The 26,582-nt window shown below is 34.1% G+C and overlaps 2 protein-coding genes across 2 annotated transcripts in view; both read right to left on the reverse strand.

Annotated features, from left to right (window-relative positions):
* Window positions 1–5,287: 5,287 nt before the first annotated feature.
* LOC121427440 lies at window positions 5,288–21,663 on the reverse strand. The gene is made up of 17 exons (XM_041623829.1): window positions 19,812–21,663; window positions 19,308–19,393; window positions 17,822–17,918; window positions 17,167–17,235; window positions 15,732–15,894; window positions 15,332–15,408; window positions 14,020–14,103; window positions 13,303–13,373; window positions 12,022–12,099; window positions 11,318–11,378; window positions 10,699–10,774; window positions 10,009–10,208; window positions 9,495–9,633; window positions 7,385–7,455; window positions 6,758–6,844; window positions 6,350–6,484; window positions 5,288–5,534 (listed from the first exon to the last, which is right to left on the reverse strand). The coding sequence occupies exons 1-17, from the start codon at window positions 20,655–20,657 to the stop codon at window positions 5,403–5,405; spliced, it is 2,472 nt and encodes an 823-aa protein (XP_041479763.1). The 5' UTR covers window positions 20,658–21,663; the 3' UTR covers window positions 5,288–5,402.
* A 4,382-nt stretch (window positions 21,664–26,045) lies between these two features.
* LOC121428018 (protein kinase C iota type-like) overlaps window positions 26,046–26,582 on the reverse strand; it is a 67,065-nt gene continuing 66,528 nt past the window's right edge. Inside the window, 1 exon segment of the mRNA XM_041624597.1 lies at window positions 26,046–26,581. Coding sequence (XP_041480531.1) covers window positions 26,534–26,581 — 48 coding nt within the window. The 3' untranslated portion in view covers window positions 26,046–26,533.

Here is a 26,582-nt window from a genome sequence, read left to right on the forward strand (position 1 = left end):
TTATAATTTTATATTATTTATAATTCTTGAATATAAAGACAATGCAATTAGTGAACAATATTTTATATATTACTTTTAATTTGAAGATTAATGTTAAAGCTGTTTTTGACTACATATAATTATACAACATTGCAAGACTTCATGCACTAATTTATGATTAGAAAATGATTGATATTGTGAAGTGTGTGATATATGTATCTAGCTAGTCTGCAGGCACAGACCTTGGGTATTTGCATCTACAGTGCAAAATACAGAGTCTGAAATAGTGAGACTAGATTCAGTCTAGACATGGCATTATTGTTAGTGTCACATTTGAGTCTGTGCTCGCAGACGAGTCTCTCGCCTTCAATTATGAAATCAATTTGGGCATTAATTAGAATGGACCTTTATTTTTAAAAAAATCCTGCCAGCTGAATTATTGATTCACAGGTAGTGTCAGTTTTGCAGATACCATACTCATGAACAAAAAAAAATAGATTTCATCTATTGAAATTTTTGAGCAGATAACTAGTAACAGAGTTGGGATGCAAGACAGATTGGCAAGTATTGGCAATATATATATATATATATATATATATATATATACATGTGCTTTGAAATTAAGACTTTTAACAAAGTTTGATTTAAACAAAGGAATGTTATAAGCCACTGAAATCATTGCATTTGATTGGTTGGGATCAGCTTTGTCAGATGAAATCTATAACAAAACAATTCATGAATCAGTACCCTGTGATACTGGAAGACAAAAATACATATCTCTCGAATAGAGCGTCAAGGGAGCATTCCATCAATATTCATGTTTGACAACTTGTCAGATCTGACAACTGTCCCTGATTTTGATTGGCTAAGAAGCCATGTTACTGTGGAAACAGGACTTGTTGGATAAAAGTTTCAACAAGTCATTTCATTTAACGCTTCTCAGAAGTGCAAATCTGAAAGAAAGTGCAAGTACTATATATATATTTTTAAAAAAAGATAATTACAATGATATATTACATTCATTGTGTGCTGTCTATCTATTTTCTAATTGCCTATCCTAATATTCTATTATTATATATTTATAATACATTACCCTAGCTTGATATTTTTCAACCCAAATATATGTATCGAGGGATATGACATTAAAGGGGAATCAAACCTTTAGAACAAGTAGGCTTGTGTCAGAACAGAAAAATCATAGAATAAGAACAAAGAAAGTTTGAGAAAAATAGACAAATAATGAGAAAGTTATGAGCATTTGAATATTGCAATCACTAATGCTATGGAGATCATCCCATTGGCAATGCGACAAGGATGTGTGATGTCACATGTGAACAACTTTCCCCTTGATGGACTTTAAAATACCCTCAAAATGCTCTTTTTGCTTTTTCTTGTGGTGATACAAACTCTTTATCCATGATGTATTCTTTAAAACTCTGTATTACATGCCCTCCTATAGAAAAAAACACATGATCTACTGATAGATGTGATAAAAGAGGCAATTTAAGTGAAATATATTTAAGTAATGGGGAGAGTTGTTCACAAGTGACATCATACATCTTTGTCGCATTGCCAATTTGAAGATCTCCATAGCATTAGTGATCGCAATATTCAAATGCTCATAACATTCTCATTTGTCCGATTTTTCCTCAAACTTTCATTGATCTGTTTCTTTGATTTTCTGTTTTCACACAAGCTATCTAGTTCCAAACGTTTTATTCTCCTCTAAGATAAAGTGCTTATGCTTTTTCTCAATTCCTCCCTTGTGAAAATTATTCTTTCATAAAGCAAATAATACATTGCATTATAAAGCTCATCGTCTATCATTAATTCTCAATTTAGTGATTTCCATCTCGATATTACTTTACAATACAAGATATGGTTAGAATATTTAAAACGATTTAAAAACATCCAATGTAGATGGTCTAGCATCCAAGTGGCCGATAACAAATCCGTCATAAAATTCAATGTTTGTCATCCATGCCATATTTGGGGGGTTACCCTCGTCATGATTGGATTTGTTTCGATGCTTTAATTTGTACAGAACTTGACATAGTACCTCAAGTTTTTTTTTCTATTTTCTATTATGTGAATGAAACTGATGTGAATAAGAATTTTTAGATACATTAATGCTGAAGTGATATATGCTTGTAATCTTCCTTTGTTTGGAAGTGTGTTCTAATTGTGTGTTTTTATTGGCAGTATCATTATTAATATGATCATATTTAGGGCAAACTATCTAATGAAAAGCTGAATATGCATGGGAATCAGCTTTGAGATGTAATTTTGTTGAGTTATAAGCATGTGACATGATAACTTTTGGAAGCTAGTATTACAATGCAGCTTATGTTGAAAATACTCTTGTAGAGTTATTAAAAGCAGTGCTTAGTTGCAAAGAGGAATAATGGAATACATTTATGGAAAAAAATGAAAGGGGTTTATAATACTGTTTCCATCTTAACTGTTCATCAATATTTATGCCAAGAACTGGTAATTTATTTGAAATTACTGTTGTAGATTTTTTTTATATATTAATAAAACTAATTACTTGCAAGTTTGAATGATGAAAGACAAAGGACATCTTGAAACAGAAAACAAAAAGATGAAAGGGGCTTATAAAAATGGTACCATTTATATACATCATTAATATATCTTCCAAGACTCCCGTAGTTATCAACAGGGATGTAGTCGAGGCCAGCCTGGAGACCATATTATGCTGGTCTTGGACTGGGCCCAAGTCACTCGTACAAAGTCTGTGGGAGAAAGTTTTCTCTAATGGCTTCGTGACTCGGTCCTACTGGCTCTTTCTGCATCCCGGTAATCAGTTGCAAAAAAAAGTGTTCCTCATCCCCCCCCCTCTGGACCCTCTTGGGATCAACAAACAGTATTATGTATCATTACTGATTTGCATTTAAATATTATTAGGTACAGTGATTGCAGTGTGCTATCTAGTCATACAGTCCATTTTAGCTTATGTAACACGACAATCACATTTGTTAAACCGACTCCATACCGATCAAAATTATTACGTTATTACCAATGTCATATCAACGGTTGGTTTAGAGTCGATTTATGTCGATTCCTCTTCTGGGGATTTCATCCTTTCAATTAAAACAATTTGCAGTAATTTACATCACAAAAGGACTATATTGTTTTTAATTCATTTTTTTTTTTACATTTTGAGGGCGAATCGCCACTTGGCCAGGGAGGGGGCTTACTGTTATAGTTTGCTTCATATTTTATTGAGATACTTCACATAGCTTTAAGGGAAAATGGGTAAAATCAAATTTGCTTTTAGCCTTTATATCTCCATTTTCCAATGGCTTTTCACGCTTAACCCCTTTCTACGTGGGCTTGCAACTACCTTTTTGTTATGTTATTCAGTACACTTTTCATAGAGTGAACACAACTCTAAATCATTTTTGCTCTTTGCCTTGTTAACAGGTGTTGAATGTTTCTCAATATCTCATTTTGAGGGGGAAATAATTAAGCAACTTATTTTGGGTATACATGCTGCACGCCGCATCAATGCAAGTTATGTGATTCTCGTATTGGTGATTGTAAGTTCTGTTTTAAAAATCTAAATTTGATGTGCGGCGCTGAACAATTGTACAGAAGTTGTTTTAAAAAACTATGATTTATGTTTCTGTCTTTTATATGTTTTGGTTAGAAAGCTGTGTGCAGTGATGCTTTAGTTACAAACGTATAACGAAGGATTATTTGCAATAACAGTACCAAAGAATTGATTTGTGATTGCATTTCAATCTAGATAGTGATGTGTTGTCTGTCTAGATGCCTACAGTATTTCACATCAGCCTTTTTATTTCAACCCTTTTTTGAGAATTTGTGCATGGAATCTGTGCAGTAAGCAGTGTATTTTGGTGATTGTCAATCAATGAAATTTGACGGTAGATTTTCAGGTCTGATGAATTTGATCCATTATAACGCTGATAGTAGCTGTACCATGCCAGTGCCTTATACGGAGAAAATCACGCATTCCAAATTTGGAATATGCAAGGGAGTCTTTCGCTCGTGTGAATGACCGACAATTCCATTCCAAATAAGGGGTGTTTAATATGGTTATCGTGTAATTATGTTGGTAATGATTGAATTTTAAGATGAATACGTTGATTATACAGTCATGGCCTAGCTATGTGTATTAAGTAAGTTAATGATCATGCATCTATAGCACGTTAGATTATACCATTAAAATGACGGTTGTGCATTTATTTATAAAAAGCATGAAATCCTGATTGATGGAATACTGTTCAATGTTACAAATCTATGTTGATGTTCATGTGATAATCAATTTGTAATTTTTGCACCAGTCCTGCCGATTTTTCTTTGAGTGTTAACAAACTAGTTTGATTATATTTACAAAGCAGGTTTATATATACAAAAAAATATATGTATACATAAATATGATATGTACATACAATAGATGGATGGACATGCCCTCGCATTATGTTCATGTTAAGTACACATTTTGCTTGTACATGATGTTATTTTAAGATGTTACTTAAACCATTCTTTCTAGTTGGAAAAAAAATAAAATAAAATTTGAATATCATAGAAGAGCATCTCATGTTGTTGGTTTAGTTTTTGAGTTTAGTTCTGGACCATACATTCCGAATGAAATTTACATACTTCCTTTCTTTCTTTCATTTCTTTCTTTCCCTCTTTCTTTTCCTCTATTTCTGCTTCTCCTTTTCTTTCTCTTTTTTCTAACTTCCCTTCATCTTGATTAAAACTCCCACTCCCTTCTTATCTCCCATGCCCCATTCTCCCCCTTTAAGCCCCACTCTCTCACACACTTTTTCCTCTCTTTCAAAAAAATATGAATAAAATATGTTAGCATGGGGGTGATCAATAAAAATATACATCACATATCAAGATTGTGATCCCATGTTTCATAGACATGGTGGAATCATATCAGTTAACCTTTTTTTCTTCCTATATTTTTTTGCCCGTTTTGTACAGTTAACTTTCCAGAATTGATTATTTATTGGGGTTATTTTCTTCTTGTTGATATATATTCATTTACTCAGTTGTGTACTTCGTTGTGTTTGGATGTTAGTCTTGCTATTTCTTGAAAGGATCTTGTCAAGCGTGTCTTTTCTACAGTTATCTCAACCAGGGACATTTAGGCAGGGCCAATGGGGGCATCGCCCCTTCATTTTCAAGTGATTAAAAAGGGAAGAAATTATATTTGAAAAAAAAAAAGAAAAAAGAGACAAATATTAGAAAAGTATCAAAGATGACTTTGACATGCAAATACTTATATTACAAAACCTTATTTTTTATTTTATTACAAATTCACTTTTGGTTCACCTTGCCATCCACTCTCCCTTAAATATCAAAGTACGATCTTATGCACCACTATTCTCAACATATTCCACTGATCATGTAAGCCTATGCCGATATTATTTTGTGTAAAACTTTTTCATCTGCATTCTTGTCAGAGTTGTTTCCATGGTAATGGTTCGATAGACTTCCCATTTTAATTGGTTCTCCAAACTGTGCTGTATTTCATCTTCCTTGGCAAAGGGCATCATCTGAAGAAAACAAATCAAAAGAGATATAAAGTTAAGTAATGGGAATATTTGCTTCGGCCTATGGAATCAATGCCATTGTATTTACAATCACAGAAAGAGGGGCACTTGTTCAACCAAAGGAGAAAAATATAGCCCCAGAAAGGCAGGGACTTGGAAACGATTTATAAATAGGGGATGCGGGAGTTTTAGTCAGGGGGTTGTCAGAAACAAAATGACAAGGGAAAATACAACAAAACAACAAAAAAGGGGGGTGTTATAATTGCTTCCAGAATCTCCGCCATTAGGGAGCAGTGATTTCCAGGGTCGTCTTGTCTAGTGGTTTAGAGCATATTGTTGGACTCGTGGTCGTAAAGTTGTGAGTTCGAATCCTCGCTCTACTATTTCTCCATTGTTCTTTTAAATAAGAACCAGCTTGGCTAAAAGGGCTCCCACTGGGAACTAACGATGATTTTGATAGGATTACTTCTGAAAAGATGGGCGGGAACTTTGAGAGATATGACAGGGAAAAGACAATGTTCAGAATACCGATTTGTGACAATCATAGCGGTGCCACATCTCGGAGAGAAATGACAAAATTTATGACAAAAGTTATGACAGTTTTCCAGAATACCATTCCTGGCCTCGACAACATTCCTCCCAACCACCCCCCCCCCCTCCATCGAAGCATTTCTCCCATGGGAATATAAAGCGGAGCACGGCCCGCATGGTCAACCCCCCCCCCCCCTTCCCTGGATCTGCGCCAGGAACGGGATACAACATACCCACAAGTCTACAGGTCCATGTTTTTAAGGAAGGACTTGTTTTACTTCACCTACCGATATCTTGACTCGATGTAACATGTCATCGTTTGCGTGTTGAAGAAAGAAATGTTTGGACATGACCATGCACTCTGCCCCGTTACTTATCAGACTTAGGCTTGGCTGTTCACTGAACAAAACGTCCACTAATCCCTGCAAGAAAATATCAAGTCAAAAGATGAAAGAAAACCAAATACATTTTGTGATTTTGACAAGGAGGGTATCAAATTCAGATATTGCTATGTTTACGTAATGATGATACACTTTTATCTTGCATTTTATTCTCTCTTTTTTTTTTGGGGGGGGTATGGTTATCAGACACCAGTACAATCGCTTTTTTAAGTAGTCCCATTTCACGTCTTTAAGACTATTCTCTTGCAAATGAACCAAAGTATCTGACTTTTGTATGAATAGGCCTATACTTACGAATACTCCTCCTTTTTGCAATGTTTGGATGCATACAAAAACTGGGCGGGAATCAGTCATGCTCTCCATGTTCATTTTGGTTGACTCCTGATAAAAGAAAAAATATATACATAAAAAAATATAATCAAATAATTTTCGACCAAACTTTTACTTTAAAAATATCAGTTTGAAGGCATTCTCCCAATTATGTTGCGCTTCAACATTTTACATTTTTTTGTATTTAACAATAAATTGCGGGGTATTTTTTAGGATTAAATCAATTATCGATTTGTAGGAAATATAAGTGGGTGAGCTAAACAAAAATGTGCAAATTGCATTTATTTCTTGCAACAACATGCCATATCATGGATTTCTCTATCCAACGACATATCTCATGCAACACGCATTCTAACTTTTGAGATTATATTTTGGATCATGATTTACGAAAGTAGCAGTCAATTTCAAAACTTGCAATGACCAATCACGATCGCCGTTTCATGCGCGTTTTGTTTAAAACACTGACCCATAACCAGTGAGATCCTTTGTTCGAAATTCGCAATTTGTATTGTTGGCTTCTGCACGATCAGTTTGGTATTTCCTTCGATATTATAAAAAAACACTTTGAATTAAAAAAGAAAAAGAAATTACCTTGCTTTGTAAGGCACGCTGGTTGAGATCATGGGCAAAAGTTCGCTGTGGTCCATATTTTGGGGACAATTCTAAAATTAGACAAAGTTGATGACGGAAAAGTAGCCAAAATACATTTCATAGTAAAAAAAGTAGTAGCATCCAACAAAATAATATGTTTAAAAAGTAGTAAAGATAGATAAATCAATTAGTAGATATATATAAAGGAATATATAAATTGATTAAGAAATTGGTGAAAACGTCAATTCTTTGGGAGCAAATTTTCGAGAAAAAAAATATCCAAATGTCATGAATGTGTGCATTAAGACTCACAGTGTTCATAATGAGCCCGACTGCTTTGCCTACTCGCTTCCACTGATTAAAGGCCTATATTTTTCATAATATATTTTTTTAAACATAATACTCGCTCCTCTCCTGAATGTCTGCATCCGATGGTGAACGATAGTAAACAGCAATATCAGTAGTTACCCTATACTGTAAAAAAAAACAACTTATTTTTCAGGAAAAAAGATTTTACAGAAAGCAATAACAGAATCATTCTGTAAATTCATAAAAAATGAATTTTTCCGCAATTTAACAGAACAGGTCTGTTTAAAAGGTGGAAAAGGGTGTTTTATTTAAGAAATTTTTGTAAGATTACAGACACCAAATACCAATTTTCGGTAAGATTACGCAATCTGGTAAGATTACAGATGTTCTCGAGACTCTGCTTCAGGAACTTCTTTTATTTTAAGGATAAATTTTATAAAAATGTGTATAATTATGATAATCTAATTGATTATGATTATAATAATTTTTATAATTACAAAATATTACATGATTACAATAATAAAAATCTATCATGGTGAATAATCTACCTGTATGAAATTATACCCCTCAGTTTATTTGCATTATCATATTGTGTTCAGATTTTTTAAGTTGGGTTATCATACATGATTATCGACCCATTGTATTTAAGTTTTGTATTCGCCGATTATCTCTTTATTTGTATGTATAATTTATTTTTCGTAATGATGTTTTCATTTCAGTTCCTTTGATGTTCTTTCACTGAGATATATTGTATTCTTTTTCCTCCTTCCTTCTTAGCACTTTGAAACTTTCGAACAAAGCGCTTTATAAATTTTGTGTATTATCATTATTATGGTGATGATGATAATAACAGATGAAAACAAAAAATCAGTTATTCCCCATTCTTTCCCTTTTTTCCCCCACTCTTATAGACCAGTTTATTATGCCTTCCTTTGTTACCTGTTTGACCCACCTCTCACTCATTCTCTTGTTATTCATCTCTTCCTCATACCCTCTATCACTGTTTTGTTCCAGATCCTGTTTGATGTTGTCTGCCTCATATCTTAATCTTGGCTCGAGGTCTTTCATTGGCCTTACTTACACTAACTTAACTTTGTGTCAGCCTACTCCTTTTCTTTCACCCCCTTCATTAACCTGTTTGGTCATCTCTACCCCGGATCTCTACTCACTAATGCCCCTTTTGTCTCCATGTTTCTAGTGTTGCTGTTGAATGTCTGTGGTCTATATTATGGTTGTTCCACTTTTATGTTTGTCATTTTGCCTCCGAAGAAGATTCTGCTAGGATCGAAAGCTTAGGCCCCTTTTGACTCCATTGGCTTTCTTTTTTTAGATAAGCAGTTTTCAGCAGCTTCTTTATACCATTGAAAACAAAAAATGATAATATTCATCATAATGCAGGATCCCCTACAGGAGCACATATTTTAGCACCTAACAACATTATGTGCGCTATACAGTAGCATAATGAGCAAAAATATTTGAGGGATCCAGATATGGTGAATGGGGCAAAATTTCTGTAAATAGCTGTAAGCGAACAAATCGATTGAGTAAAAGTTTTGATCTTAGTAATACAGAAATGTTACTTTTAAAATAGATTTTTGCATACTATATCATAGGTCACCCCGTTTCCTTTTCTCCTTTAGTTTTCTTGGTCGTATTTTTTTTGTGGGGGGTCCAGAGTCCCCAAGCCCACCCCCCCCCCACCACCACCACACCCCCTCTTTAAGCCAGTGTTGAACTATTATCGATATTGTTGTAAATACCACTTTTATTATTTTAATGATGATCACCATATTAAACATACCTTCGTCTTCCTTTTCTACCTCTATCAGAGGATATAACAAACTGTCCTTCATGTCGTTGAGGGCGCCCCCTTCTTCCAATTCTTCCATCCACTTCTCCTCTCTTTTCTCCTCTTCAATATTTTCTGTTCCATCTTCGCCCTGATAATGAATCGAGATAAATCAAGTGAAAATAGGAGCCTGCTATTGATATAAGCTATAGAAAACTTGAACCTATATATCTTGAAAATATTTGGTGAAGTTCGTATTTACTAATAAAACGTCTTTTTCAACCGTGAATTTCACAGCATACAAAATATATATAGTTCAAGAATAATTCACCAGCACCACTACGATGGAGGCTTGACAACATTTTATTTAAATTCATACACCTCCGGAACTGCCGAATGAAAGTGGAACAAAATTAAATATTTGCCATTTTGGCATAATCTTGATTTGATGATCAACATGCTGAAAATTATGTTAAGTGAACGCTGAAATTGTAATTCATAGAATATGAACTTCCAAAAAACTCACAGCAAGAATAGTATTACTCCTATTTCTGTTCGATGCCAGTCGTTCTGTTATTTCTTCATTCATCATTAGATAGGGGAGGTCCATTCCTCTCTTGTACAGGGATTCCCTCTGAGCATGCGCGGCAATCATCCGTCGATTCATGAAGGAACGCTCTCTATCCAATAGGAGCTGCCTGTGCCTCGATGACGTCATTCTTTCATCTTCATAAAACAAGGTAAAACGAGGAAAGTCATTAATGATTCTAGACTGATCTTTATTAGTAGAATAACGCAATTACCCCCCCCCCCCTCCGAATTTTACGGACTTGCTGCTTCACTAAATTTGAAGGAAAGCACTGTGGAAAAAAATGATGGGTTTAAGTTTGACATTGAATTGAACATTAATAACAAATATCAGGAAATTTTCTTTTAATTGGAACTATTCCAAACATGCCAAACCAGTAACATCAATTAATATATTTTCTCTTCATTTTTTCTTTTACTTTTTATCGAAATCGATTTCTGCTCACGCACGAGATAATTGCAATAACAATATAAGGGCGCGATGTCCATGACCCATCGATTACTTAGTATCATAATGAAATGCTAAGGACATTCATGACTAATATTGCAATATGAATAATGTAAAGGTTATCAAGATATTATTCAAATACAACCAAAGATGATGATATTATATTCATTGACGGACAACCTTTATTTGTTCTCTTCTTCTTTGGATTCAGTTTGGGTTCAACGTACTTCAGTTGCTTCAGAACAGAACAGCTCCCCTATTAATATCAGATATTATGAAAGAAAATGTAAATTTAAAAATGTATGAATTAAGACTCCGTTTAGACCACTTAATGTCAAAGAGAACCTTATAACGTTTAGGCTCCATATCAATTATGAATTAAGTCAGCGGTTAGAAATTCGTTTGCTTTTTTATTGCCTATATTTTAATCTTCTTTCTTAATTCATTTTGAGAATAATCATGTTAAATTCTCAATTTTATATAAACCACTTATCAACATGTCATCGTAAGCCATCTGTCAGCTGTTTTATCACCATCAAATCAAAATGAAATTTGTGAGAATTAAAATAATTAATTTAATATCGGCCTACATTATTTTATCTTACGACTAATCATTTAACACACAAGGTAAATTGAGCACCTATTGCAAGGTTTAAGGTTAAATATATTCATGGCAAAAATCCTGGTATATATATCGAAGATTTTCATTTCTTTTTTATCTTTTTTTTTCGAGCTTGTATAACATGGTTTAAATTCACTGAATAGTATAAAGAAATGAACAATAGTAGAAAAACCCTACCGATTTGACGACGTAGATCCATTCCGACAACCTGCTATCCCTTACAAGAACGGTGTCTTTTCTGTTATGTGAAATTAAAAATATCAAAATTTATTTTTCAATTATGCCATTATCACTGGCGGATCCAGGGGGGAGGGGGGCAAAGCCGGCCCGTACCCCCCCCCCATTTGAGAGACACAGTTTAAATTTGAACTGTAAAAATGCCCTAAAAATAGAAGTGTTCCCCTCCCCCCTTTGAAAGTGAAGACCTTTTTTCTGGTCAAATGTTTTCGTTCATGAAATGTCCTTATTTTTTGTTGAACCCCTTTTTTCTCGGGAAAAAGTGCCTTCCCCCTGAAAAATCCTAGATTCACTTTCATTGCAGATTATAATCTAACACTGACGATAGTGATGAATGATAATAAAATTAGAAATACCTGATGTCCTGAATAAATAGAAAACAAATAAACACAATCATATTTTCGACAAAATTATATAAACATCAATTGTGACGCGCACAATATTTTTAATTTTATTTTATATATTTATTTTTATTTTATCATTTTTTAGGTATTTTTTATTTTATTTTTTTTATTTATTTATTCATTATTATTTTTATTTTTTTGGGGGGGTCGCACCAATTGGGGAAAGAATTATATATTATATTTATAAATATTTTATACACACAACAACAGCACACCATTTGCAATAAAATACTTACTTACCGAAAGAAGTTGAAAACACATTTCTTTGGATTGTTTTCGATTTTCTTCAGCGGCCATCCTTTCAAAAATTCAACGCTCCTTTAAGATTTAGGAAATAAAAAATAGGATTTGATTGCCAATAAATAAATGATTATCTACAATATTAGCTGCTAATGATAAACATGATGATAAACGAGTCTCAAATTAAAGTTTTGCCTGATATAATATTTATGATAATGTTAGTGTTTAATTTTCAGGTGAAAATGACCGAAATAAAAACGTATCAAGAAAAAAGTAGACAATAGCTTATCCACCTCGCGGTAATAAAATATTCGTCATTTTTAGTAGAATTGAGGTAATCTTGACCAGAACACTCGTGTTATCATAGGATCCTCTGATTTAGTGAATGATTATCTATAATGTAGAATCTGGTGATCATTTACTTAAAAAATGAAATTTTGTCTAGCTAGACTTAAAATATACATTTTTTTGTAAATTACAATGAAATTAACTCTTTTTTAACTTTAATAAGGTAATGTATGTAAATCTCACTTAGCTACTGTTTTAAGAATATTCTGGGACAAAGCAATCTGAATGAAAGTGATGTAATTTTCTTACTCCATTAAATTATAGAGGGATAATAATGTGACACAAAATATACCTCTCTTATATTCTTTCTTCCCTTTTATTCACATTTTTTATCTTTTTTTTACTCTCACTTCTTTGAAAGTCACAAGTGCAGGCTTCCCCTGCCTCCCTTATGGAGTCGCATTGCCCAAAGTACGATTTTCTTTTCAAGTCCCGGGAGGGGGGCACTTACATTGACGAGTGGATACCATGCGCGACCAAAAAAATAACCACGTAAAAAGGATGTCTTTTTCACGATAGGGCACGTCACGTATCCGTAACGTAATAATGGTGTCAAAAACACGAAAATAATGAAAAAAGGGTATCTATTTCGTTAGGAAAATTACGTGTTTATAGGGTCGATTTGCGGGGATGATAAAAGAAAATTAAAATGTTGTATAAAGGATGTCCTTTTTGCCCCAACACTTCGTGTTTAGAGTTCGATTTGCGCGAGATGTAGAATGTGGGGTCGTACTAAACCAAATAAGTTAAAGCCGACAACCGAAGGACCCGTAACGATAAAACATTCCTGTACTTGTTTAGGGGTTCATTTCAGGGAATATTTGCCAAGAGTATCGTTTTGTCTTCAATACTTGTTAAGGGTAGGGTTTCACACGCCAATACTTGTTAAAGGGCGCATTTTCAGAATATAGAAATTACGTGTTTCAAGTATACCTCATGAATGTCATTGTTTGTGGATCTTGAAGCATCCTGTTGTTACCAGACATCACAATCTTTGTAAAATCCTGGAAAATTAGATGAATATTTTGTTATCGTAACGTTCGGTATTATTGTATAGCCAACGATCATGAATAATGAAGAAAAAAAAACACCTTCAAACAAAAGAAAGAACGCAGTAAAGCAATTTTTTAATCGAAATTGGATAAAAACGACAAAATATTCTTCTTCTAACATTCTTGATTTCATCAACCAATACAATTCAATCAATGTACACTTTAAAAACTGTGGTGTTAAAACTAACACCAGTTGGTGTTAATAGAAGACCACATCCTTAGGTGTTAAAATAACACCTTAGAGATTGAACATAACACCAAAGAGTGTAAATGTTACAACCATAGGTGTTGTAATAACAACTATAGGTGTAAAACTAACACCACCAATTAAACACCGGTGTAAAATAGGCCTAACTGGTGTGGTCCTTTATGTACACCGGTTAACACCACAGTTTTTGTTGTGTAAGAAATAGTATACTGATAGATCGATAACATTATACATTACTATAAATCTATCAAACATGATTTTGTTTGTTTTTCATTCATCTTCGGTGAATTTTCCCCGATACGTTCTAGTTTAACTACTTTTGTTGAGAATGAACAGAAATTCTTATTTTCATGTAAAACAAAATCACTATACTTCCTGCATCTTACTTACCTCTGCCGAGATAACAAACATTTCAACATTCTCTCTCGTCGTGACAGTTGATGTCCGTTTGCTTTGATTCAGTATCGCTAACTCCTGGAGAAAAGAATTTCAAGTAAAACATTTTAAATAGTAAGTGCAAATCGAGTACGCATTTATAAGATAAAGCAAAGAGCCTAGAATTTTGCAAGAGCGGCATGACCTGGGCCCCGTCTCACAGAGATTTACGACTGATCCAATCAATCGTAACTCTATGGAAATCCATCAGTGTCATAATTTTTTCTACAGGAAATTTGCAAAATGTCCTTTGTGAACAAAGGAGAACACACCAAATCGTCAAGAAATCAATGAATTTATGGATATATCATCTAGATTTTTTTAAAACAAACATTAAGTTTATACGTTGACTTTGCTGGCTTTCCATATAGTTGCGATTGATTGGATAAATCGCAACTCTTAGTAAGATGGGGCCCAGATGATGCAGCAGTCAGTCCCAATAACACCAACATACGTCTATAAACATGGCCGTACGCAGGGGGGGGGGTAGTTTCCCTCCTCCGCTATTTAAAAAGAACATACATTTTTATAAGACATTTTCACAAAATTCACCAAAAGGGTGCAGAGAAAATCCTTTAAATTTACTTTATAAAATTCGAGGGCGTCCCCACGACAAGCTCGGTCGATTTGCTTCCCGGCTCTTGAGTTTATTCTAAAAAAATTTAATGAGTCTGTAACCCCCAACCTGGAAAAAAAAATGTTGCATAAGGCCATGTGTATGAACAAGTTGAAGAGCAAATGAAAAAGGTTATGCGATAACTATGCATTCATTTCCCAGACCGCAAAACGGTTTACATTTAGACGGCAATATGTTTTGGCAGGTCCGTAGGCCTAACTAGAGGGGCGGTGGGGTCGACGTGTTCGCGCCCTTGAAAAATAAATATAAAAATAGGGTTTTAAAAAATCGTCCGTTTTTTGGTGTTTGACAATATTTCTTCACTTTTTCATCTTTTACAGATTTTCGGAAAGGATATGTCAACCTGTACCTCCATGCGCGACCTCTTATATCGACGAAAACATTTAAATTATGAACCCCACAAAGAGGAAAACAAATAGAGCAGACTTATCCCTTATTTTTTTCATCAGATATTTTTATTTCTATAGGCATGTAAATGTAAGAGGAATATCTGAGAAGAAACAACTTCTTCATAGGCTTAATTATGTTGGGTTGTTCAAATTAGTTTTAATATACTAGTATACAACAGCATGAATATGAATGATTTAGGATCCAGAGATATTAAAGATATTCGAGATTAGTGAAACTCACACCAAAGCTGTCGCCCCGTAGTAATATGGCTAGGATCTTAGGTTTGGCTTCATCCGCTATAGGTACACTTACTATAGCTGAAAGAATAATAAGAAGAATATATTACTATATCTTTAGTCGCATAAAGCTGATACTAACATGAAGCAAAGTGAACAATAAACAATGAGTCTGATTCAGATTTGCGATTTGTATAGGAAAATGTTTATTGTGAAAGTTTTCAGAAAAGTAATTAAATGAATCAATGCAAAGAAATATTGTTAATTCAATATCTCTGCATGGATGAAAAAATTTTATTCTAAAAGAAATGCTTAGGCGATGAAGAAATATATTTCTTATAAGATATTTTTGTTTTGCCTTTAATTCATATTCACAATTATAATCAATTTCCATTGCAACTTACCCGAACCAGATAAAATGAAGTAGAAAGCATCAGGCATGTGGCCCTCTCTAACTATGACCCTATTCGGTCCATATGATTCATACCAGCCTACTCGGGCTATACTTCTCTGCATGGACGCTGGGTATTCCCCTAAAGCTGACATCTCCCGAAGAGTTGTCTCTATCTGATTAAAATGAAATTAAAATCATTTAAAATGAAAAGTAAATTCCACCCCCTGACAACAATTTTGATTTGAATCAATAGAGAAAAACCCAGCAAGCACAATGTTGAAAATTTCATCAAATTCGGATATAACATACGAAAGCTATATGACATTTTAAATTTTCGCTTATTTTTCACAAAATAGTTATGATTATGCAGAACTCAGTGACATGCCCCTAACTCTATATTTTTAAATTATACAGTATTGAAAAATTTGAATATTTCAAATTTACAAAAATATTTACAAATTTGAAAATAAGGACAAACTTGACTAAACCATAAAATGTTAAAACAAAAGTAATTACATGTACACATATTCTGGAAAAAAGGTAACATTTCTTTCAAATAACCATGAGAAGAAAAATAGAATAGTTCATATATTGAAATACAAAATAAATAGTGAGTGGGTGACGTCATCAATCCCCTCATTTGCATACAGACCAAAGTGTAATAACCGTTTTGTGAAATTAAGCGAAGCTTACAAATTTTGTTTGGGGTGGACTCGTTCTTAAAATAATGTATACCATTTGATAGAAATTCTTCATCAATCTCATTATACTCTCAATTAAAATTGTACACTCTAGAAATGAAAAGTTAAATCAATATTTGTAAGTTTGGAGGAGTGCATGGCAACCTTTTTATAAATGTTGCATTTACCACTTTAAATGGTTCGATCCAACACTTAAAATGTTTGATTCAGCTTTCGTGCCAGGTGGGATATATCATTGGAGAAGGTTATCACTCCTCCAACCCTGTCGAATGTTGGTTTCAACTGTATTTTATATATATATATATATATATATATATATATATATATATATATATATATACACATATATATATATATTTTTTTTTGGGGGGGGGGAGTATACCGATAGACATTTTGTCAAATATTACGTTGTTTTTCCAATGTACTCCCCGGGTTATGTTCCTGTTTTTGAAAGGGATAATACAATTGCATTTTTAATTGATTAATTTACCCAAACGCCACACCATGTCATCTTAATTCAAAACATGCTTTGCAAAATCAAATCTACCCCCAAAACAAACAAACAATAATGATAATATGATGATGATGATGATGATGATGATAAAGATCATAAAGCGAGACATATATAAAAATAGAATTATACATGATACTAAAAACAATAATGAAATAAATATCCTTTTAAATAAAATATTTGTCATCTCCCAGTAATTGAAAGTGAAGGTGAACCGTATTTTAATTTCTTACATGTTGCACATCTTGTTCGCTTCGGGAAGACTTCTGTAAGATGCGTTTTGTTTCTGACATCAGTTGCCACTGTTGGGGGGAAATTGAAATGGATTGAAATAATATCATTATTATTTCAAAGATAAAAACGTTATTGATTCTGTACAAGCAAAATGAAACAAAACTTGTTTGAAATGGATTGTACTGCATGCCTGTGAAAAAAGGTTACGCATTGTTTTGTTCGTGATTTTTTTCCAGAAATGCGAGGTACTCAATGGACTGTCACCATCTTTACTACTAAGTATATGAAGCATTGAAACCCATCAGATATGAGTTCATGTATGAAATTTCTTCGCTTCGCTCGCATGATTCACATGGCGATTATGTGACTAAAAATATCGTTTAGATTTAGATTTATTTATTTCCGTTCAACAATTTTATCGTTTCATATATATATCTCATATTTTGTGTTTCCTCAGTGGCAAACAAAAAAGGCAGATATGTGTACTTTAATCTGACCCCAATCTTGCTTAGAAATTCAGTAATTCGTACATATTGGGCGGGGAAAATTTGTATTAGAGTCTACAAAATTTATGTTTACTTCCCCGAAGATGATGAGTTGAAATAAATAATATTAATGAAGAATGTTAATCTACCTTGATATCTGATTACTGACCTTCCTCTTAGCTCTGTATTCTGTGACGTCAAACATAAGATCTGTTCTTTGTCTCGTGGATACAAGCTGTGCGAATGATATGTCCACATCTTCTGTCCTGTATGGGAGATTGGGTATACAGTATATGTCAAAACTAGTTGTGATGGTGTTTTCGGTCACACATTTTAATGTGTCTAAGAAATGTTCTCACGATGTTATGATGGTCAAAGGAGTGAATCTGGTGGCGGATAAAAGAGGGGGAAGTCCCCCTCTGAAGGCATAAAATATGAAAAGTTAATAATTTATGTTACTTAAGTGTGCATATTTGTATATTTCTGGTGGGCCATGGCGGTAAGGATTGGAGTGATGACCACCTTTCTTTTGCATTTCAAAAAGAACATTGAATGGAAAATAAAAAAATGTGATGACATGCAATATCGGGGGTTGGGGTATTTTTAGAGGCCCCTTTTGGCACAACCCCTCACTGGCCAATCCTGGATCATTTAATCATGAGGAGTTAGTCTTCACTCAGAATTCTAAATAAGTTATAAACATTAGATAATGGTATTCTGTCTTTTGAGCGACCGATGACAACATTTTGTGGAGCGTTACGGCCCAGTGGATTAGTCTTCTGACTTGGAAACAGAGGGCCGTAGGTACGAATCCCAGCCATGGCGTAATTTCCTTCAAGGAATTCATCCATGCTGTGCTGCACTCAACCCAGGTGAGATGAATGGGTACCTGGCAGGAATTTATTTCCTCAATGCCAAAGCGCTGTAAAAAGGCTGCGGGGTTAAAGCCATGCAGTGTAATAATATCCAAGTCACTTGAAAGCGCATAGGGACGTTACGACATAATGTGATATATACAATAACTGTGTTATTATTATTATTTCCCACATTATGCATTCTTACTGCTAGGACTTGCAAAAATGTGCCATTAAATGACGAATTTGATCGGGGGCTTTGGGGGAATTTCGATAGTGGTGACACATATGACCTTACAACATGTACAACACTCTAAAAACAAGAAATGTTAACTTAACATTTGAAAGGTTGGAGGAGTGACAACATCTTCTAAATGTTGCATTTAACACTTTAAATGATTCTACCCAACACTTAAAATGTTGGATTTAGCTTTATATAAGGTTGGATGTAACATTTGGAAAAGGTTGTCACTCCTCCAACCTTTCAAATGTTAAATTTAACATTCGAATTTTTAGAGTGAAGGTGACATTATGATTTATATATCGTCTCTACTAAATATAAAGGATTTATCCATTTAATGTATTTTTTTAGTTTTTATACCACTTTTTTTTCACTAGGCCCTGCCATCATAATGAGCGATAAGGGGCTCGGTCATTATGTGTTTAGGTATAGGCTCTGCTAAAAGAGTTTAGGTATAGGCTCTGCTGAGTTCAGTAAATCGTTCGTCGTGTTTCTAGGAATGAGGATAGAAAAATGAACGAATACAAACAAAAAAGGCAGCAACTTTATAAATATCTTACCCCCTCTCAACGAAATGAACTTCACAAATCCTCTTGATGATAACAATAAGACGAGCCACTACTCTAAACAGTCTTGAAATACGAAGCTGCAAATAAAAGCACAAAAGTAAGCAAATTGTAATATTTTATATAATTTCATTTATTTAAATTCACAGACATGAGGGCGGAACCTATTAAAGGAATAAATAATTTGTTACCCATGCAGATTGTTTATATAAGTAAATCATAGTTGTACTACATTTTAAGAATAACATAATCAAATATCTATTAAAGAAATGATTTGATAATACAAAATCGACGCTTGAGATGTTGAATGTTTTATAGAAAAGTTAGATAAATAGAAAGACATTTCAGATCTCTATCTACTATTGTCATCACCGCAGTTCTTAAGATCAATATCGTTGTTATATTTACTGGGGGAGTTGTGAATATCTTAACATTAATGATTAATGCTTTGAAAATCTTTTAAAGGTACCTGCAATACCAAAGCAGTATATAACAAACCTTTCGTTCTTGTCGTTGTGTTCTGAACCTCTGCCGCTTGAAGGCTATCGCAGCATTGATCACCTTCAACGATGACAGATGGCTCTTGAAACTATCATCTTCCTCGCTTCTATCCAGATCGGATGAGCTTAATCGGTTGCGTCGAGATTTCATCTTAGTTTTGGCAACTTCTGCAACTCTTGGTGTAACTGCGTCACCGAGCTGCTTGGGTTTCAACCTCGATTTTACGATTTGTTGCCATCTCGGATTGCTGCTTGAGCTGGAAGTAAAATTCCCTTCTTCAGTTTGCTCCGGTCTGTCATTTACATGAGTACCATCTTCTACCCGTAACGGGATGGGTTTACATTGTTTCTGAGTAATAGATGGCATTACGCGTTTTCCAGTTTGGACAACTTCTGCACCCTGAAACCGTTGGTTGTTTCCTGACGTGCCACTCTCATCGGCTAACGGCAACCTTGGTGTATCTCGTCGTTTTCGGGAATTCTCCAGCTCAACTCCTCCTGGACCATCGTCTTGATCAAAAGGTAAATCATCCTTTCGTTCCCTTCTCCAGTGAGGTCTTTGCTGCTTACTGCTGGGATCCGCCACGATTTGAGCGAGGAAAGTCGAATATTTACCAACCACTTTATCTTTGTTGTCTCTCGCATGAGCCCTAGGCACCATCCTACTTTCTTTCCAACCGGAGAGGGAACCTTGTGTCTTTGAAGCAGATGCGAAGGTTGGGTGACGTAGGGATTGGATTTGCTTCTTTGCATATTTCGTTTTCTTTTTCTTTTGGCCATCTAGTATTTCGAGAGTGGATAATATACTCTGGATACGAGAATCGTTTTCTATCTTAGCAGCCATTACTTTCAATATTCAAGAAAGCTATTGCAACTGCATTTGATCTTTCGTACCTTGACTATTCACGGTGCTATTAACTAATTCTTAATCCTGTCATAACTTTCCTCCGTTGTAGAAGATAATATTAACTTGATACTCCGACATGTGAGATATCATACGCTGTACTGGGAAAAAAGGAAACCCGTATTTTGTCGTATAAATATAAGGTAAAAAAGTATTTTGCCGATATCAAAGAGCACTAGACATTCTCTTAACCAACAGACATGCATGTTCAATCTCCAGTTCCTTACAATGTTGGCTAAACTCTTTTTAAAAAAGTCTATCCAGTGCAATTTTAAAATTTCTCTTCAAATCTCTGCCATGATCACGATGACGATGAACGTCTAAAAAGTTTCAGACATCTTTGTTGTCCACACGAGTCACTCCATGAACACAAGGATTACACTCACTATACGCAGTGACTGTCCCGCAGCTCATGGTCAGATTTGTATATTCCATAAAAACATCTTTAGGCATTCACTAACCAAAATTCCTCCTCATTTAACAAATAAAATGTTTTCCATTTTTTTTACTGCAATCAATCCAAATTTTTCTCCTTACTGAATATAAAAATCGATCACATAGATATCAATAAAGACCCCGCAATATGTCTTGTTCTTTTGAAGAGAATAACCTTTACCGAGATTAACAATTAAAACTTGGTGTCCTTTGAGTTGGGGTTTATTCAGGGGTGGACTCGGTGATAACAATATTGTACTTATTCATGTAGATACCAATTAGTAATCGTAACATATTACGTAATATAGTGGTACAATGATAACTAATCCACCAACTGATAGGCTAAAACTGATCTCATTCTGAGTAACTTTATAAATACTATACATTTGTCAACTATGCACTTGAAAAGCAGAATCATACTTTATCATTTAATTAAGTTTCGAATGAAGCATTAATTGGCGAAACGCTGGTTCGTATGGACTTTGTGAGAAGATAAGTCATGTCTTTAAAAGTGAGATGAAAGTCGTTCGTAGGGGTTTCAAAGAATAGTCAGTGGCATTTGTGGCCGGAGCATAAATTTCATGGAAGCTCCTTTCACATGTTCAATATGTGGCGAATTCATAAAATTCTGATTTGTTCTCGCGCAAATTCCCAAATTGGTACATCGCACAAAATTTGTCGCAAGATTATGCCACTGTACTGCCGCTATCATCACCATCAGCATCGGCACCATTACCACCACCATCAGGGGCAGGGGCGACGCAAGGGTGTTGTGATAGGAGGCCGCAAGACAACCTACTTTTTTTAAAAATCAATTTAGTTCAGAGAGAACAGTTACACGAGCTATACTCTATTGATTATGTTATTCTATCTTCTATTTCCTATCTTTTTTCTTTCCTTTTCTTGTCATTAACAAAAATATTACTTAAAATATCATAGGGTAAATTTTGTATACTCTTCTTCCTTCCTTTTTAATATCATATATGAAAAATTATCATCATAATAATCATTATCACTATCATCATCATCATCACCATCACTACCACAATCTATCACCACCAAGACAATCACCATAGTCATGCACAATCACCACCACCCCGAGATCATCACTATCAAAGTCATAGTAATCATCATAATCACCATCATCATCATCATCACCACCACCACCATCATCATCACCATCACAACCTCAAAGATCAACGAAAGTTTGAGAAAAGTCAGACAAATAATGAGAAAGTTATGAACATTTTAATATTGCAATTACTAATGCTATGGAGATCCTCACATTGGCAATGCGACAAAGATGTGTGATGTCACTTGTGAATAACTCCCCATTACTTTATTATATATTTCACTTAAACTGCCTCTTTTATCACATTTATCAGTAGATCATGTGTTCTTTCTATAGGAGGGCATGTAAGACAGATTTTTAAAGAATACAATATTCAAATGCTCATTACTTTCTCATTATTTGTCTGATTTTTCTCAAAATTTCTTTGCTCTTATTCTTTGATTTTTCTGTTTTGACACAAGCCTGCTTGTCCCAAAGGTTTCATTCCCTTTTAAACTTCACAAAACCTCTGCACATTTTGCTACTTGACTGCGAATCCACACCCACACAAATTGTCAATCAAAATGTTACAAAATGGTTTAAAACAACGATGTCTGCCTTGAAAATCATTCTCAGAACCCATATGAGGGAAATTTATTATCATCTTCATACATTGATCAACAGCCAACTTTATTCACCATTTTGGAAGGCCTATAAGTTAGTTCATTCAAGTAATGCTTATTTTCTTATCAATATGTTAAATATATTAGGCTAACTACTTAATCTTACCAAACTCAAAAGAAATGAAAATGTGGAGACAGAGAGAGAGAAAGTAAGAAAAGGCGGCAAGATTTTTCTGGTGCATATAAAAAAAAGGAAAAAAGATATAAAGAAAGGTAAAAGAAAAGGGGAAATAAAAGAAACTAAAAAAGGAGTATATATATAAAAAATGTTCAAAGTTCCACATTTAGTGAAAATCTATAACATAATCTTTCTGGGTGCACTAAAGAAATCCAATCATATAATATTATTACATAAAGTCAATGTTACTGAATACAAATATCTGACATAATAAAAATATACATTACAAGACTAAATATAAACAAAATATGTACATAAAATTACAAATACATATAGCAAACACATAACATAAAGATGAAGTACAAGAAGAAGGCTTACTAGCCCTTCAGAGAAAATGGAAGAGCCCTCTTATGTACATCATTTGGTGCTCAAGTGGAATGTTCCATTTACATCTTAGGGAATTAAAATGTTTTCAAGAAGAAACGGAGAGCTTTATTGTTGTATAACTAGGGTTTATTTGAAAGGGAATTTACAAAAATAAATTGAGAAAAAGCAAATGATTTGTCATGGCTTGAGTGCATGGAAATGGCATCGTGTTTCCCCATTTATAAAGATTCCTAGTTTATCTCTGTAAGTAGTATTACCAAATTCTCATTCGGTGTATAATTCCTGTCTATATACTGTATTAACACTGACTACTTATATGCTTACAGCATGAAAATGAAATACATAAAATCATAACTGTTTAAAAAAATAATAAACTACATGGTAAAATGAGGTATTTTCAAATATTATTTCTTCATCTCTCACTCAAAAGTAAATTAAAATTCACCATATTATTCATCTCCATATGTCACAGGGCATTAAACACATAACAGGCCTATGTTCCAATAGTACCAAAAAGTAAACACCCACAATTTAGCAAAATAAACTGCATTAGTGTGGAATAAAAAAAAAGAAGCAACAATTAAGGCAATTGACAGGTGAATGCAAAGAGCACAGATAAATTCACACATTTCTTTTGAGAGAGGATAATATATTTATAAAATGAATATATGATTACATAATACAGGAACTAAAATCAGTAGTACTGATGTACAATAAATGGAAAAATGCATACAGAGTTAGGATATGTATCACATGGCATGGTAAAACCTTTTCATTATGGAATGAGTGCATCGCATGTGCATAGCATTCTTGAATGGGTGCTTAATCTTTTCTTGATGCAAAGATGGAGAGATAGATAGATTGATCAATAGATAGACTAGGGTTTCTCTTAGATTGAGAAAGAAAGGTGGAGAAGAATGAAATAAACCTCTAGAAAGAGAATGGGATAGACCATAGATTGGGAATGTGGGAGTGTGTGCAATAAAGATAGACGGGGGTAGAGAGACTGTGAGAGAGGGAGACAGAGAGAGTGAAAGGGAGAGACAGTAAGATAGAGTGCAATTAATGGTATGTGATTGATGCAGACAAGGGAAAAAATATGATTATGGTGAAAACTTCAATCAATTCTCCACTTACAGAGACCAATATTGCTATAGTTCTGACAAGGACATTAGGGGTGATTTTCATGAAACATATTATCATTGATTTTCACCAACAAAGATGCTCCCAGCCAATCAGATGCAAGGATTTCAGTAGCTTATAACGGTTTTTCAGTGAAAATCCCTGACAAAATGCCTCATGAAACACTCCTAAGAATGGGTCATTTTGTAAACATTAAGTCTGTTTTACAAATATTTTCCTCTAACTTGATACTACAAACATCCATCACATTTATCACCAATTCCCAACATATAAATAAGCACATGGGACCATTATCAATGTCACAACATTCAAGAAGCATTTAAACTGCGGACAATCACTCTATCAACAAGCATTTGAAAGCACTTAGCTCTATAAGGCATTTGTAAATTAAAAAAAAAAATCTAGGCACAATCAATCACTTCTAAGCGCAGCAGTTCTTTTTGATGTTCTTTTGATGAATATATACTGTCACAAATCGTCACTATTATATATGCTCACAATACTGATTTGACCACATGGGATACTTCCAAAACCTTTCAGGGAGGAAGGAGTAATACATGTACGAGAATGCCTTTCATTTGCCAGCAGAGACTAAAAATCTTTGCAGTTAATCATCTGGTGTTGGGTTGCATTATCAAGAGTATCTTAAACTTCAGAATACAGTCTACCTTGCTTTAGCAACCATATGCATAGAAGGGTCACCCGACTGTAAAGACGACAAAATTTTGTTACCCTTGCATGATTTCTCTCATTAAAACGTGTATTACAAGAACCTGCTCATAGAGACCACCTGCTCATTAAGACTGGTTTTCTTGCCCCTGAGGGCGGTCTTTATATATAGACGTTTCACTGTACATTGATGATGATCATGGATAATAAGCAATTAGGGCTGCTTTTAACAACGAGCACATAGCATTGTAGCTTCACGGTAACCTTTTTTTTTTAAACTTTACAATTAGCTGAAATGTATGCACAGTTTAATAACCGAGTTGAATAATTATATCTTTACATTTATATCATATTTTTAATTTCATTTAATTCAGATAAGATCACTCTCATTTACTTCCAAGCACATCGCGACGCTACATTTGAATACACATGTTCATTCAATACACACAGAAAAATCAGACATAGTCATATATCTTTGTTCACGGGGCTGGCATACATTGGAGGAGCAAAATTTCACAAAACATCAATTTATTAAATATTTGAATATTTGAATATTAAATATTTTTTTTCAAATTCAACTGCAATAAATCCAAGCAATCATCCCATTAGCCAACATTATACGAGGCTCAGTGGTTTGTACCACAGGGCCCCAAAGCACAGAATCTCTGGTTCAATGCCCATCTTCTTGCCATTGTGAATGAGAATACAACAATTTCTTTTATTCTTTGGTCTATATCAGCCTAAGGGTAAAATGATGTTCAACATTAAAGCACCCAATAGGCCGTTGTAGCTACACAGCAATCTGAAAACCGAGACTAGAACATTTTCCTACTGTTTGTGCCAAACAAATTTCTTGCCCCAATATTGAGTAATTTTCATGCAATGATATGTTGACCTTTCATGAATACAAATAAGTGAATGATAATAAATACACCAATGTTATATATTCTTAATTGGTAACATTGTGAAAACAACAATATCACTATTTGAAAATGCAAATTGGCATCATTTTGTTTGAATCTCACTGTTATCACACATTCTGACTGATATTGTATCTGTATTGTTTTTTTTTAAGCATGAAAATGAATAGAAAATCATTGTTGCCAATTTGATGAGCGAATACAGATTAAATTTGACCTTATAAAAGCTGTGTACCTTTATGGGTTAACACAAGAATGTATTACAGTGCCACAGCTAGATCCACCCCAAGCTTAGTCTCTCTTCATTTGTTTCAATGCTACATTTCACACTCTGCCCTTTGATTCCTTTTGATTTGACACACAAACAGCTGGTGACAAAGACTAACATCATCTTTCAAGGTGCAAATAAATTATCGGAGTAGGGAGGGATGACAGACACACGGATCACACACATTCTTC

The sequence above is a fragment of the Lytechinus variegatus genome, chromosome 14 (assembly GCF_018143015.1).
Source record: "Lytechinus variegatus isolate NC3 chromosome 14, Lvar_3.0, whole genome shotgun sequence".
Classification (NCBI taxonomy): Eukaryota; Metazoa; Echinodermata; class Echinoidea; order Temnopleuroida; family Toxopneustidae; genus Lytechinus; species Lytechinus variegatus.